Source organism: Ursus americanus, chromosome 35 (genome assembly GCF_024610735.1).
Source record: "Ursus americanus isolate L20-20 chromosome 35, mUrsAme1.1.p, whole genome shotgun sequence".
Taxonomy (NCBI): domain Eukaryota; kingdom Metazoa; phylum Chordata; class Mammalia; order Carnivora; family Ursidae; genus Ursus; species Ursus americanus.
Window position 1 is genome coordinate 14,596,247 of NC_142161.1, and position 15,598 is coordinate 14,611,844.

Here is a 15,598-nt window from a genome sequence, read left to right on the forward strand (position 1 = left end):
CGAGCTGGTCTTTGCGCCTCCCAGGCCGCGGTCCTCGGAGCCGGAGTTGGGGGCGAGGCGCCAGTCGGCCCCGCCCCTCAGGCCGGTCCCACCCGTCAGCGCAGCCCCACTCCTCCTGCCGTGGCGCGGCTGGGCGCGGCGCGAGGTGGGCGCTGCGGGTGAGTACCGCTTGGTGACGGCCGGCTCGGTCCGTGCCTGGGTGGGGAGGCGGAGGAGGGAAATGGGCTATCGGCCATTACGTTCTCTCTTGCTAGCGCCAGCAGCCCTGTGGCGGCGACGACGATGGACCCGGAGCCCGCGAGCCGTGCGGAAGGAGGAGAGGCAGTTGCAGCCTCGGGAGCTGCGGCCGCCGCGACGTTCAGGGAATCGCCTCCGCAGGTAAGTGGGGCCGCCGGGAGAGGCGGCGGCGCGGAGGCTGGGGCTAGGAGAACCCATCTTCCTCTCTGCCTCGTCTGCCGGCTGCCCTCTTGGCCTGCCTGGCCTTCCTCCGAGCAGGCCGGCCGCCGGAGATGCGTTTCGGGGTTCCTTCTCACGGTAGCCCCACCTCTGCCCAAAGACACCGGCTTGGGGGAAGGGGCGGACGCCTCCCCCCCGCCGGGCGTCCCTCACCAACCCCTCCGCTGGCCGCACCGCAGACTGTGGGGCTTTGGGCGGTGCTGTTCCAGCTTTGGGTCTTGGAGCGAGAGAAGGAGGGCGTGTCCCCTAAAGGCTGTCCCTAAGAGTAACTGGAAACCAGGTGACGGCGGCTTCAGACACTTGCAGCCGCTCCGTGTGTAAGCGCCTGACTTAGCTTGTGCCCTTTGGTTAGCTAATAGCAACTATGTGCTGAGCGTTTACAGGCTTTATTTCACTTAATCCTGATAACTTCTGCATGATGTGGGCGTTATCCCCATTTCACCCGCGAGGTTAACTAAGGCTCGGAGCTGCCCAACAGAAACATAATGGGAGTCACATTGTAAATTGTACTAGAAAATTCTAGTAGCCATATTAAAAAAATAAAATTTTTAATTTTTATTGCATATTATTAATATTTTATTTAATCTAACAAAAAAACCTCAATATGCAATTAATGTGAAAGTTAACAATGAGATATTTTACGTTCTCTTTTTGGTACAAGTCTTAGAAATCCTACGTGTGTGTTACACCTACTGCACATCTCAGTTTGAACTATCCTCATTTTAAGGGAGCATTAACCACATGTGGCTAGTGGTTACTGTGTTGGACAGTATAAGGTTAGTTAGGTAAGGGTTGGAGGTTTGTTTTGTTTTGGGTTTGGTAGTCTAAAGTAATAGTTTAGACTATTTGGCCAAGTAAAACTAATGAAGAAATTGCTTTAACTGAAACCAGCTCAGGAGTATACATTTTGGGCCATTAAAAACCTGATTTGCTCTTAACGTAGAAATCTTTCCACCTTGAGTGAAAATGAAGCTTTTTTAGTAGCTTCGTTTTTGAGACTAACTACCAAAATGTTAGTAAGACATTCCCCCAAACGACAGATTCCTAAGGGAATAGCGCCTGAATGTGAGTATAGCTCTTCTAGTATAAGATGTAGTTTGCGTGAATAAAAACTTTTCCACATACTTGTTATTATATGGAATTTCTTGTTTTTCTCCTACTTAAGGAGGAAAGTAACCAGCAAGAAGGAATTCAGTGGCAACACTAATTGATTAGAGAGCCACTTTTCATTTTCAGTTGAGATCTGTTGCTGACAGGTACACCTGAACTGGACTTTTAAGTCCACGGTGCTGGGTGTATTTTCCGTTTGATTTTTCTTCTGTCCTACAGTTGTTTTCACCACTGCTTCAATCTTTGAATCGCTCTAATAGCAAAGTAAGCATACCTGTTTGGATTTACCAGCTAAGTATTGTTTGAAGAGAGGTTCTTCCTTTTGGTCTAGTGATATTATGTTATTTTCATATTCTTGGTTGAAAAAATAAAGGAGGCTGTTGAACAGAAAGTAGGAAGTCATAGGAATGAATACTCCTATGGCCAGTATCTCACATTCACCAAAAGTAAGTTTTTGTTGTAATCATTCTGGGATTTCCTATGCATATATAATCTCTTCTTTTGTGTTAAACACGAATGGGTTCATACTATACACACTTTTTTCTAACTTTCCCTTTTTGCTCTCATTCACATTCCTGAAGCAGAAACATCTCTGGGAACCCCAGATCTATGCTTTTGAGTACCATAAGAGAAAAGAGGCCAGTGAGGTGGGGACTTGGATGGAAGGAGAGCCTGCTGTCTTTCATCAGTTTGTCAGAACTGAGAAATTCCAAGTGCAGTGTAGGGAAAGGAGTAAGAAATAGGAGCTTGGCTCTGTGTTTAGAATTTCACCTCAAACCAGGCCATTCAGTACCTGTTGTGACATTTTATCAGGCAAGTTCTCTGGCTAAACTTTTAACCAAAATCTGAGCCTCCATATTATTAGAGGAGTTAAAATTTCGGTACTACTCATTCATTTATGTGGCACCTCTGCTACCAAGAACTTAGGATGTACTAGGAACTGTAGACCACAGGATAGAGCAGGGAAGGATACACACTGTGCCTATCCCTTTGTTGCTAGCTACCTAGTTGGGGAAGGTGATACAGAATAAAATCCACGATGTGTAGTACATGTTTTAAGAAGTTCTAGGTGCTATGAAAGTTTATAAAAAGAAGATTGCCACTAAAATCAGGCCCTGGGGAACTAGATAAACAGATTTACAGTCTGGTGGTTAACCATAAAATTTGATAAAATGTGAATTGATAATGCATCTGTTAATTTCCTGGTGTTAGAAAACCTCTTTTTTCAGCTCTTTGGATGAGGAATTTGTTAAAATGGATTTTGTAATATTGACAGTGAAATTTTTCTTACTAAGAGGTTTATTGCTTATCTGTAAAAAAATTTGCAAAATTCAGAGAATAACTTCGACTTATAATTGTTGGAAATTTTTCACCAAATTAATTTTCTGATTGGTTTTATCCATCAGTGCCTCCCTTCTCTGCTCCCCCATTTTTATTCCCTAAGTAGAGGTCAGAATCACATGCTGTCGATTGTCTTTCACGGATTTTTTACTTGCCAGTCTGGTTCCTTAAGATGAGGTGTTGACAGAACTATAGCCTATGGGCCAGATCCCACCAGCCACCTGTTTATATAAAGTTTTATTGAGCACAGCTATACTTCTTTATTATGTATTGTCCATGGCTGCTTTCACAGAGTTCAGTAGTTGTGACAGAAGCTGTATGGCCTGCGAAGCTTAGAATATTTACCATCTGGCCTTTCTTTTTTTCTTTTTAAGAAAAAGTTTGCTTACTCCCATTTAAGAAGATAAACCTAAAACTTGGGTTTTACTGTATCAAAAATTAATATTAAATTTTTAGAAGGCCCTTAAATAAAAGTCTCCTTAATAAAAATCTTTATATGAAATGTTATTAGAGCAAATAAAATCCAATTTTAATTATATATTATGTATAGAGAATATTACTCAAAGTTTTGTTTAAACTTAACTAACTTTGGTAATTGGAATGAAAAATTTGAATCGTGTTTCAGCCTTCACCTTTGTAGACTTAAAAAAATCTTTTGGAAAGAATATAGCCAAGAGTCAAAGTTAATGGAGTTAGTAGCTAAGCTTATACTAATTGTTATGATCCAGCCAGAATGTTTTGATTTATTAAAGTTGTCTAGGGAAGGTAAAGTAGTTGAGCCAATGAGAGACAGCCCTTCTCCTTTGCCTTTGTCTAAGAAAGGAAAAATTGAGCCAATGAGAAATTGCTAGAGCAGGCCTTGAGAAGCTACTTCTGCTCTAATGGGTGTGGAACAGGTCATGGTGACGTACGCTGCAAGGTCTGAGCTCTAGTCCCTGACTTGAACTGTTGCTTTGGCATTAGATCCATCCAGATAGTGTGACGACCGGAAATCTAACCCATATTCTCTGACTTTCCCTTGCTTGTAAAGGGATCCACAGACCTGAGTAATGGTTCAGAAGGAAATGCTGATGTCAGAACAACCACAAACCAATCTTATTTCAAGGGGAAAAATGAGATTGGGTAGGAATGGCTTACCATGTCTAAGGACCAGGTGAACTTGGTGGACCTTTTTTTTTTTTTTCTTTAATTTTAAAGATTTTATTTATTTATTTATTTGTCAGAGAGATGGCGGTGGGGCGGCGGGAGCAGAAGCAAGCGGGGTGGGCAGGCAAAGGGAGAAGCAGGCTCCTCACTGAGCAGGGAGCCCGATATGGGACTCCATCCCAGAACCCTGGGATCATGACCTGAGCCGAAGGCAGATGTTTAACCGACTGAGCCACCCAGGTGCCCCCCCAAGTGTTGGACACTTTAACCGACTGTGCCACCCAGGTGGACTGAGTCCACCCTTGGTGGACCGTTTGTTGTCCATTTTGTTTGTGGACATTATAAATGGGCTGGTCTTCCTTTATTAAGGGCTGGGATTTGTTTGAACTCTCAAGACAGGCTAGGGAGAATTGTGGCTTTTGTTTTTTTAGGTTAATCCATAGCTAGCCCATGCTGTCAAGGTTTTCATGATTTCAGTTCACTATATAGCAGCTCTAGTTGCTGTCAGTGATGTCTTCATGTGTCGTGGAGCAATGCGTGTGTTTTTCAGGTTGGATATACCTGGATTCAAATCCTGGCTAATGACTAAACTTACCTTTGGGAAGTGAAGAAAAGAGAGCCATATATATTTTCCAAGAAGGTACTTAGAGGATTAAGAGGAATAATACAAAAATGAAGTTACTCATATTTGCATAACTGGGCAATTCTAGTCCACTATTTTTATCAGTGTAATCCCATCTCTGCAACTGCAGTTCAAAGAACTTTCTTATTGGTTGAACAACATTCTTGGGTTTCAATTGTTTGGTCATATCCACAAGTGTAAGAATCCTTGTGGATTCTTTGTGGAGGCCAAAATTTTGTGGAGGATAAAATTTTTGAATTCTGGACCACCCTAGGCAATCCCACCAACGTGGACTCCTAATCATGGCCGTCCTGTAGTCCTGTATCATTTTGTTTGGTTTCATTTTAAAATTATATCAGTAATACATGAACATATTCTCATCATGAAACAAACAACAACAAAATACAAAAAAGAATAACAGGCCCCCTTGACCACTCCCTTACCTGTACCTCCGCCCCTGTCTCGGTACCTATCCCTAGGAGTAAGCACTTGCCGGGTTTTTCTTCACAATTATACTACACCTTTTTGAGGTATTCTAGTAAGGAGATGAAATAAAGGCTTTCTTCGGAGTTAAAACTTGAGGCAAGATGACAGTGAAAAAGCTCTTTGTCCTCTCCTACAATATGCATTTACTCTGAGTTGAGAACATGGGTATATATTTGAGCTAAAATTAGTATTTCCCTAGGAATGAAATTTGAATGTAATTAGAATTCCATAGACTATTGTACTAAAATTTGTAAAAATCTTTTTGCCATCAGGAAAACTCTGTTGTCACCTATGTATTACTGACTAAGAAATCTGAAATTTAGAACACTTATGGCTTGTTTTCCAGATTTGATCTACAAATGAGTTTTATTTGGACTGCACAGTGCTTTAAAACATTTTTTCAGCTTAAATGTCTTCACTGGGGATGCTTTCTCCACAGGGTCTACCCTTCCCTGTATAGGTTTACTCACTTCTGGTGCCGCTTGGCCTTAAAAGGCATTTTAATTTGGAACTCCTGTTTTGAGAAAAGGAGAGATGCAGAGTTAAGTTGAACAGGTTTTGTTTTGTCCACACATAGCTGAGCCCAAATCCAAAGATTGAGGAGAGTTCCCTGCCATGAACTGTTATTTTACGTCTCTAATATATGTATATGTGCGTCTGTATGATTTTCCTTTGCTATTACACATGAATCTGAATTAGCATTATTATTTAAAATAATTGATGTCCAGAGTATCTTCACATATTTTATAGCATTGGAATTGCCATGTTTTGAAGTGCGGTGCTTGAGTTCTTAGCTGTTGACTTCAAAAAAGTTTAATTGGTTAAATTCCATTTTTTACTCTCAGTAGTGAATATGTAGATGTTTGCTTTATTATTCATTAAGCTCTACACTTATGTTATTGATACTCTTATGTGTGTATGGTGTCTTATTTTTTAAAAACCATTTACGGATTGGTTTATGTTTCTTCCCTAAAATAAAGCAACCAAGAATCTTTTTGCCTTATGGAAGAAAATTAAACTCACTTGAAACTCATTATCTTAACTTATTGTCATTAGATGAATAGTGAAAGAGGCTTTGAAAATGTAGAACTGGGAGTCATAGGAAAGAAGAAGAAAGTCCCAAGGAGAGTCATCCACTTTGTTAGTGGTGAAACAATGGAAGAATACAGCACAGACGAAGATGAAGTTGACGGCCCGGAGAAGAAAGATGTTTTGCCTACTGTTGATCCGGTAGGTTTGATGCTTTTGTCAGTAGTTCTTTATGAGACGCACACGCTGCCCGCTGCGCCAGGAAGGCACTGTCAGTAGTTTTTTAAATTGATTTGTTTCCCCTTAAACACTGAATGGAAGGGGTCTTTTGAGGTTTAGATCAACCGTATTTTGATTATAAAAGTATGCGTATGATTTTGGTAGAAAGTAGTATTTTTACAAATACGGGGGGAAATATTTCTGCCTTTCAGTAGTCTGAAATAGTTTGAGTGTCGGAATTCTTTGTCAGCGTGGCTAGGTTTCTTTAAGATTTATCTTACTAGAGTGCTTAAATTCCAGTCCCTTTGAATTAAGGACTATGCTGCCGGAGTAGTTTCCACCTAAAACTCCGGATTTGTCAGTTCTTTTTTACATTATTGCCTCAAGTTTTGATTGGAAGATAGGAGTGTACGGTTCTTACCTTTATGTGCTTCATCAGCTAAATTTAAGGATTTCTAAGTTATAGATGATGTGACTATAAAATTATAGGACAAGCTGTACATTCCTAAAAAGGAATGTTGTCCTTCTCAGTGATCTTTTGAGAGTTTAGTTGATCAATATTTACTGACTTTCTAGCGGGTACTGTTTTAGGCTCTGGTGGTACAGCGTGGGCAACATCAGTTTTTGCTCTTGTGTGCCAGTGGGCAGACAGGCAATAAAGACATACTATAATTATCAGGCTGTAAAGTGCTATGAAGAAAATAAACCAGGGTAGCAGGATAGAGAATTATTAATTTGTGTTTGATTTAAAAAATGTTATTACTAGTATTTCATCAGATTTGGCTCTTGATAGATTTTGGTTATTAAAAAAAATACTAGATCCCGAGTGTCTACTATAGAATATATTCAAAGGACCACGCGATATACTCTGGTGGCATTTCCAGATGCATGCAGAATATTACAGAGGTGTTTCATGCCCTGGGAGAAATGTTGGAATAAGTATTTTTCTTTTAAATTACTTTGAAGGGTTTAATTCTTATTTGTCTGTATACATTTGTATCTGTATGTTTTTAAAAGTCATTGTCTCAATTGTTGCTCTCCACTGCGTAGAAAGTGATAATAAAAGCATTGCATAATGGGGCATCTGAGTGGCTTAGTCAATTGGGCATCTGACTCTTGGTTCCGGCTTAGGTCATGCTCTCTGGGTTGTGGGATCGAGCCCCACATGGGGCTCCATGCTTAGTGGGGAGTCTGCTTGTCCCTCTCTTTTTGTTCTTCCCACGCTCACATGTACTCTCTCGCTCTCTCTCAAATAAATAATAAATAAATAAAATCTTAAAAAATAAAAGAATTGCATAGAAAAAAATGCATCCTAACTACTTGCCTAAGATTTACTCTCTTTTTTAAACAAGCTTTATTGAGATACAGTTCACATAGCATACAATTCACAGATTGAAAGTTACAGTAATATGGCTTTTAGTGTATTCATAGATGTGCACAACCGTTACCACAGTTAGTTTTAGTACATTTGCACCACCTCAAAAAGAAACTCAGTACCCTTCAGTTATCGTTCCTTATCCTTCATCTCCCCAACTCCTGATAATCACAATCTACTTTCTGTCCATAGATTTCCCTATTACGGCCATTTCATAGAATGAAATCATATAACAAGTGATCTTTTATAATTGGCTTCTTTGATTTAGCATGTTTTCAAGGTTCGTCCATGTTATAGCATGTGTCAGAATTTCATTCCTTTTTTTGAGATACCACATTTGTCAGGACATGGACATTTGGGTTATCTTCACCTTTTGGCTACTATGAATAATGCTGCTGTGAACATTTGGATACAGGTTTTAATTTCTCTTGGCTATGTACCTATGAGTGGAATTGCCAGGTCATATGCTAACTATATTTAATCATTTGAGGAACTGCTTTGTTCTTTATTCTGTTGATCATGGTGACATTGGTTGATATTTGGCGCAAAACTAGCCTTATATTCCTGGATAAAACCCACCTGATCGTGATATATAATTCTTTATATATGTTGCTGGATTTCGTTTGCTAGTAAGTATTGGGAATTTTTGCACCCATATTCATGAAAATACAGGTCTGTAATTTTCTTGTGATGTCTTTGTCTGGTTTTGGGTCCAGAGTAATACTGGCCTCATAAAATGAGTTGGGAACTGTTCCTTCTTCTTCTGTTTTTTTTTTGTTGTTGTTGTTGTTTGGTTTTTTGGGGAGAGTTTGTGAAGAATTGGTATTAATTCTTATTTAAATGTTTGGTTGACCACACCTGTGAGGCTGTCTAGGCTTTTTGTCGTGTATAGTTTTTTGATTCTTAAGTTGTCTTATTTCTAAGTCCATTTTGGTAGATTTGTTTATTTCATTTCAGTCATCAAATTTGTTGTCATGCAGTTGTTCGTAGTATTCCTTTATAGTCCTTTTTATTTTTTTCATTTCTGATTCTAGTTATTTGGGTCTTCCTTCTTTTTTCTTGGTTAGTTTAGTTTAGCAAAAGTTTTGTCAATTTTGTTGATCTTTTCCAAGAACCAGCTTTTGGTTTCACTGATTTTCTCTCTTGATTTTTCTCCATTTCATTAGTTTTCACACTAGTCTTTATTATTTCCTTCCTTCTGCTTGTTTTAGGTCTAGTGTGCTCTATTTTTTCCAATGTCTTGAGGTGGAAGATTAGGTTATCTTTCTTCTTTATTAACTAGCTATGAACTTCCCTTTAAGAACTGTTTAGTAACGTCTCATAAATTTTGTATGTTACACCTTCATTTTCATTCATCTCACAGAATTTTCTCTTTGGCCTATTGGTTATTTAAGAGCATGTTATTTACTTCCCATATATTTGTTAAGTTTTCGCATTATATTTTCTATTCTTGATTTCTTTTTCTTTTTTTAAGTAGGTTCCATACCCAGTGTGGAGCCCAATGTGGGGCTTGAACTCATAACCCTGAGATCAAGACGTGAGCTGAGTTGGACACTTAACTGACTGAGCCACCCAGATGCCTGGTGTTGTTGATTTCTAATTTCACCCCATGTGGTTGGAGAATATACTTGTATTATTTTTCTCCTTTTAAATCTATTGAAGTTTGTTTTATGACCTAGCATGTGGTCTGTCTTGGAGAGTGTTCTGTTTGTACTTGAGAAGAATATAGATTCTGTTGTTATTAGGTCATGTGTTCTATAGATGTCTGTTAGGTCTGGTTGGTTCATAGTGTTTTCAAGTCTTCTATTACCTTATTGATCTGCCTAGTTGTCCTAGTCATTATTGAAAATGGGGTATCAAAGTCTCCAGCTGTTGTAGTTGAGTGGTCTGTTTCCTTCATTTCTGTCAGTTTTCTGTTGAGCCCCTTCTACTGAATTTTTTGTTTCAGTTATTGTACTTTTCAACTCCAGAATTTCCATCTGGTTCTTGTTAATACTTTTTAAAAAGATTTATTTATTTATTTTAGGGAGAGAGTGAGAGCACGAGCCTGGGGGTAGGGGGAGAGGGAGACTGAGAGTGAGAGACTCCCCGCTGAGCGTGGAGCCCTACAACATGGGCCTTGATGTCAGGAACCTGAGCCGAAATCAAGAGTCAGATGCTTAACTGATGAGCCACCCAGGTGACCCTCTCGTTAATAATTTTTCTCTCTTTATTGATATTCTCTATTCAATGCAACATTGTTATACCTTCCTTTATTTCTTTAATTATGGTTTCTTTAGTTCTTTGAACATACTTATAAAGGTTACTTTGATGTTTTTTCTGTTGAATCCAACATCTAGTGGGTAGATTCTATTGCCTGCTTTTCTTCCTGTGTATAGCCCCTACTTCTGTTCTTTGTATGTCTCTTAATTTTTTGTACATTTTAGACAATATATTGCAACAACTCTGGGTACTGCCCTCGCCTTCTTCCTCTCCCCCATCCACCGTTTGTTATTTGCTTGTTTTTTGTTTAGTGACTGCTGGATTATTTTAGTGAAGTCTGTGTCCTCCCCACCTTCTGTTCTCTGCTACAAGCTAGCTAGCCTTTAGTTTAGCCTGCATCTTCATAGAATCTGAGAACTTCCTCTGAATTACCTCTCATCACAGTCTTCACTGCTTTTGAGAGTACCCTTTGGGCTTGGCATTTCCAGCTCTGTTGCAAGTGAAGTCAGTTCACTTGGGAAGAAATTCATTTGGGAGCTGTTTTATGGCTTACTTTTCCTCCTGGGCAAAATCTCTTAGCCAGAGCTCTGAAGTTGGGGGTAGGGACAGTGTTGCATTCCTGAGTGATAGCCCTACTTTAGGAGCCGAGTGCTTGGTGGAGGTGGGGAGCAGTAGTCTTAGATCTTTTTGGCTTTTTTCACTGCCCCAGTATTCTCAGTGGCACCATGCCCATGGTAGAGCCTCCATTCCATAAATGGGAGATGACAGAAGAAGGGAGGCACCACCTGTCAACTGCACTCACCTGAGACTTAGTCTCAGTAATAGGTGGCTTGGGGCAGGATCAGAAATGCTGATTTTGATGTCTGTCATGCAGTATTTGTCTTTCTGTGACAGGCTTATTTTATTAGCATAATGTCCTCAAGGTTCATCTATGTTGTTGTATACGGAAGGATTCCCTTCTTTTTTTAAGGCTGAATTTTCCATTATATGTATTACCACATTTTCTTTATCCATTCATTCATCAGTGGACATTTAGGTTGTTTCTACATCTTGGCTATTATGAATAATGCTACAGTGAATTGGGAGTGGAAATATCTCTTTGAGATCCTGATTTCAGTCCTTTGGGTAAATACCAGTATTGTAAATGGGGAAAACAGCAGGATAGAGAAAGTACAACAATGTTGTAAAAACATACATGCTCAGGAAAAGACTGGGAAAATATACTAAAATGTTAGTGATAATTATCTACAGGTGGTGGAAAAGTGGGTGACAGATTTTCTTTATACTTTGCTCCATTTTCTAAGTGTTCTACAAAAAATAAGCATTACTTTTGTAATCTAAAAATAAGTTGTTTAAAAACAAAAAAGATAGCAAGTCTGAATAGTTTTTATTAAGGAAGAGATGGATACTCAATTATTCAGGAAAAGATCAATACTTAAATTTTTGGAGAAAAAATGAATCAGCTTGAGTTTGAGCCATAAACTGGAAGTCTTGAACACCAAGGTCTAGTCCGTTTCTCTTATTACTGGTGGGGGGCGGGTGGTGGTGGTGATGCTGGCAGTGGTGGCAAGGTTTTGGTCAGTGTAAGCTCTTGAGTCATCTGTCCTTTTGGTTCAGTAAGAACAGTGTCTACACCAAGAGCCCCGTACATTCATTCTCTGTAATTGTGTGTGATAATGATAGCCATTAGTCAGGGATCCTTATCTAGTTCCTCAGGTCTGGAGCAGGTTTGACTCTATGGTAGTCACTGCATGGATATTAGCAATTGTTCTCTCTAGAAACAACCCCAAGAGAATTGGTTCACTGAGAAATATGCTTTCCTTCAAAAGCCTGCTTAATCCTTTTCTAAGTAGTTTCTTTGGCCCTGTCATTATCACGTATTATAGAAACTGGTTCCATTCCCTATAGTACTGCACTGTCCCATTTGCTGTAAATACTATAACGTAAACACTAAGATGAGAGCATCTTAAACAGTCCCTAAAATAACCCTTATCCCCACATAAGAGAGATGTATCCAGCTCTGAATGTAGAAGATATAGTAGATTTGACTGAGAGAGTCCTAAATATACAGTATCTTCTTAGTTGAATGTATTTATTTGCTTGGACACTCATACTCTTGTGTAAATAGAGATGAAAGAGCTAGTTCACTTGTGTGTCTTTTCAAGAATATCATCTCAGAAATCCGCATACCTGCTTTTCATGGGCAGACTGTTGCGTGTTTCCCCTTTTCTCTTTAGCCCATCTACCCAGTCTAATAGATATTCTTGTGTTTGCTGTTTTAATACTTCATAATCATGAACATGTATCTTAGCTAAGAATATTATGTACGATTTCATCGTTTTTCTCCTTCCTGGAAACAATATTAAAATAATAATACTATCGATAATAATTATTGTTATTTGATTGCTCTATGCTATACTTTCTTTGGGTAAACAGAAATATTAGTACAATGAAGCATGCTTAAATTACTGATTTCATCCACAGAAGCAAACTGTTGTCTGTGTGGCAAGCTTCACGGAAGTGTTCTGTGGGAATGACAGCACCGAGATGACCAGTGGAGTTGTGTAGGGTAGATTGCCTTCTGCCATTGGTCCTTCTGTACTAAATAGAAACTGAGCTTGTCTTGGGTTATATGGTGTAGGCCCTTCTTAATCCTTAAAGAAACAAAAAACTCACCCTGCCACTTACTGGTCACTTATTTTCTCGTCATCGAACTTTGTTTGATGTGCTTTTACTTACCCTGCTTGCTTTCTCTGAACCTTAATTTCCTTTCTGTACCATAAGTATGTTGTACTGTATGATTTCTTAAGGCCCCTTTCTGTTTACTATACTTTCTCTGATATTGTGCTTATGAACAATGAAGACAAAAAAGCAGCAAGACAGGAGATGAGGCTCTAGACCGTCAGTTCATAGGTAATCACTATGACTTACTAACTCCACTTTAGTGGCTGCTGCTTTCTTTGCTTATTCCATGGGCTTAGGGTGGTGGTAGTTATATGGGTAAATATAAAATGTCTTTGTGGAATTCTGTCTATAAAACTTTTAAATTTTTAATTGGATTGTAGCCTGTAGTACTATCTGTAGAATGTTCTATGTGCCAACCAAATATTTGATTACTTCATTTTGGCCTAAATATACAGAATGGGTTTAGGTATGAATGTTGCTAACCTGACTTCTCATTGCAGACAAAACTCACCTGGGGCCCCTACTTATGGTTTTACATGCTTCGAGCTGCCACATCAACCCTTTCAGGTATTACTTTCCTGTGTGAATATTGTATAACTACTACAATATGCTCCAAGAACAAGAACTTTACCAAATGGGGTGTTGCAAAAGTGAAGGAGAAACAATGGGGAGTTAATCACTCTGTTCTCAGCAGCTACTTAGCATTGGAAGATGTTAATCTAACTTGTACTTCACTTTAAAACATTCTTCAACTTCAAATTATTGGGGTTTTTTTAGAGAACTGAAGAATGGCTTTATTAATTTATATTAATTTTTATGTTTTTGAACTTCTCTGTTAGCAACTATTTTGGTATTTTTTTATATGGTTTCCTACTGATACTGTTCTTATTCTGTTTGTTTATTCTACAGCCTGTAGTTTTATAATATTTTATATTTTAATTTCATTAATTTTCATATCTTAAGTTAAGCTATAACTAAGTCCTGTTTGAAGGAAATGAATTATCAACTTATGAGTTAGTCATGCTAACTTTAAGTATAGGTTTTAAATTATAAAGCGTTCCTCTGTTTCCAATTTTAACTCCCTGCTAGCTTCTATCATTTTCTGCTTTTTATTAGAGGTAATTTTGAATGGTAATTCATTCAAGAAATATTTACTGAGCACTCAATATTACCAGACAGTGTAGTGTAAGGAAAAGAGCACGAGCTTTACATTCAGACCTAGATTACATTTTGGATCTGGTTTGCCAGCCTCTCTGAGTCTAATCTTTCACAGTGCCTGGCATGTGGCAGGCACTCAATGAATGTATAGTACAAGCCATTCCTCCCCCACAGCCTAATGATGTCCCAACCTTCTAGGGGTATATGTTTTTCTGGAAAAAAATAGACATGTAATAGATAATTATAATACATGGTAATACATGTATAATTGGAGGTATGAGCAGAGTGTTGTTGGGAACCCTGAAGGAGCCACTAGTGCCTCTTGAGGAAATCAAGGAAGATACACAGAAGAGATGTAGCGAGTGTTCATAATTTCCCTGAAGGCAGGGACTTGTGTTCTTACAGTGTCTTGAATGTTGAAGGTGCTCAAGAAATGTTTATGGAATTGTATAAGCCATTTAGCTTTTGTGTTTTTTGTTTGTTGCCATTTAACTTTTGTATTTTTAGTATGTGATTTTCTTGGAGAGAAGATTGCATCTGTTTTGGGCATCAGCACCCCAAAATACCAATATGCCATTGATGAGTATTACCGGATGAAGAAGGAGGTGTGTCTCCTTTTTACATTTTTTGATTCAGTTTGGTTTACTGTGGACTTGTGGGCTGTGTAATGAGCATACGGATCCTCTCTAGCCGCCCAAAAGAGTGCTCCCTTACGGGAGGCATTTCAGTCTAGAGTTACTAATTTATCAAGTTAGATAGTTTTAGTTTATATATTTATTTTTTAACACTGAAATTTCCCTAGGATCTTTTGTGTGAGACTAAGCTAGATTTCATTGTGCTAGGTGTTATGTGAGGTGCCTTATATAGGTTATCTTATTTAATCTTCATACATCTCTCTTTGGATTATTAGTCCAGTTTTCAGATGAGGAAATAAGACAGTCTATGTACTTAGAATACGTATACTGGATGTAGGAGAAGGGGAGGCTTTGATGCACAGAAAATTACAAGTGCTAGAAATGTGTAAGTGCCAAGTGTTAAGGCACAAAGACACGAGGCAATTTTGTCTGCAGATGTAGTGAGGTTCTAGGGTCAGGGTGAAGTGAGTTTGGCCTTAAGGAATGAGAAAAGTTTAGCTTTTAAGAGCATAGGCTGAAGAACCGAACGGTCCAAATTCAAATTCTGATTCTGCCACTTCTAACTTTGTAACCCTTGGGCAAGATACTTAACCTCTGTAAGCCTCAGTTTCTCCATCTTTATAAATGAGGAAAAGTGTGGCATCCATGTTCAGGGTTGCTCTAAGGATTAAATGAGTTGATATATAAAATGCTTAGAATACCACCCAGTGTATATTAGTGAGCATGAAATAAATATTAGAATCTTTTATTATTCCTCAAGCAAATGGGGAGGGGGAATTCAGCTAAAGCTAGAATGTAGAGGTATGAGGATAAGTTGTGTATTTTGGAGAAGTGGCAGGAATGGTACTTTGTCACTGGAGCAGAGTGCAACCGGGGAGTGGCTGGACATGAATCTGGAGAAGGCAGCTGACTTTAGATTTGTTACATGGTTTCAAAAATGTTTTATGAACGAATGAGTGTTTTTAACACTTCCAGCCTTGTTTAGAGCCTCATTACCTCATCTGGACTATTGTAATAGATTCCTTAATGTCTCTCTTGTTTTCTCTTGAGCAAGCTCTAAATTTAATCTTCTTGACAGGTTACCTACTCTGTACTAACTACCCTTAACTGCATTGACCGATACAATTGCTACTT

The 15,598-nt window shown here is 38.8% G+C and overlaps 1 protein-coding gene across 2 annotated transcripts in view; it reads left to right on the forward strand.

Annotated features, from left to right (window-relative positions):
* The window catches only part of FAM177A1 (family with sequence similarity 177 member A1), a 23,416-nt gene continuing 7,818 nt past the window's right edge, over positions 1–15,598 (forward strand). The window contains exons 1-5 of one of the 2 annotated variants that reach the window (XM_045800060.2): positions 1–158; positions 255–378; positions 6,218–6,391; positions 13,172–13,238; positions 14,337–14,434. In XM_045800060.2, coding sequence (XP_045656016.1) covers positions 283–378; positions 6,218–6,391; positions 13,172–13,238; positions 14,337–14,434 — 435 coding nt within the window. In that variant the 5' untranslated portion in view covers positions 1–158; positions 255–282. The remainder of the gene's footprint in view (positions 159–254; positions 379–6,217; positions 6,392–13,171; positions 13,239–14,336; positions 14,435–15,598) is intronic. The other variant, XM_045800076.2, reaches the window with a different exon arrangement.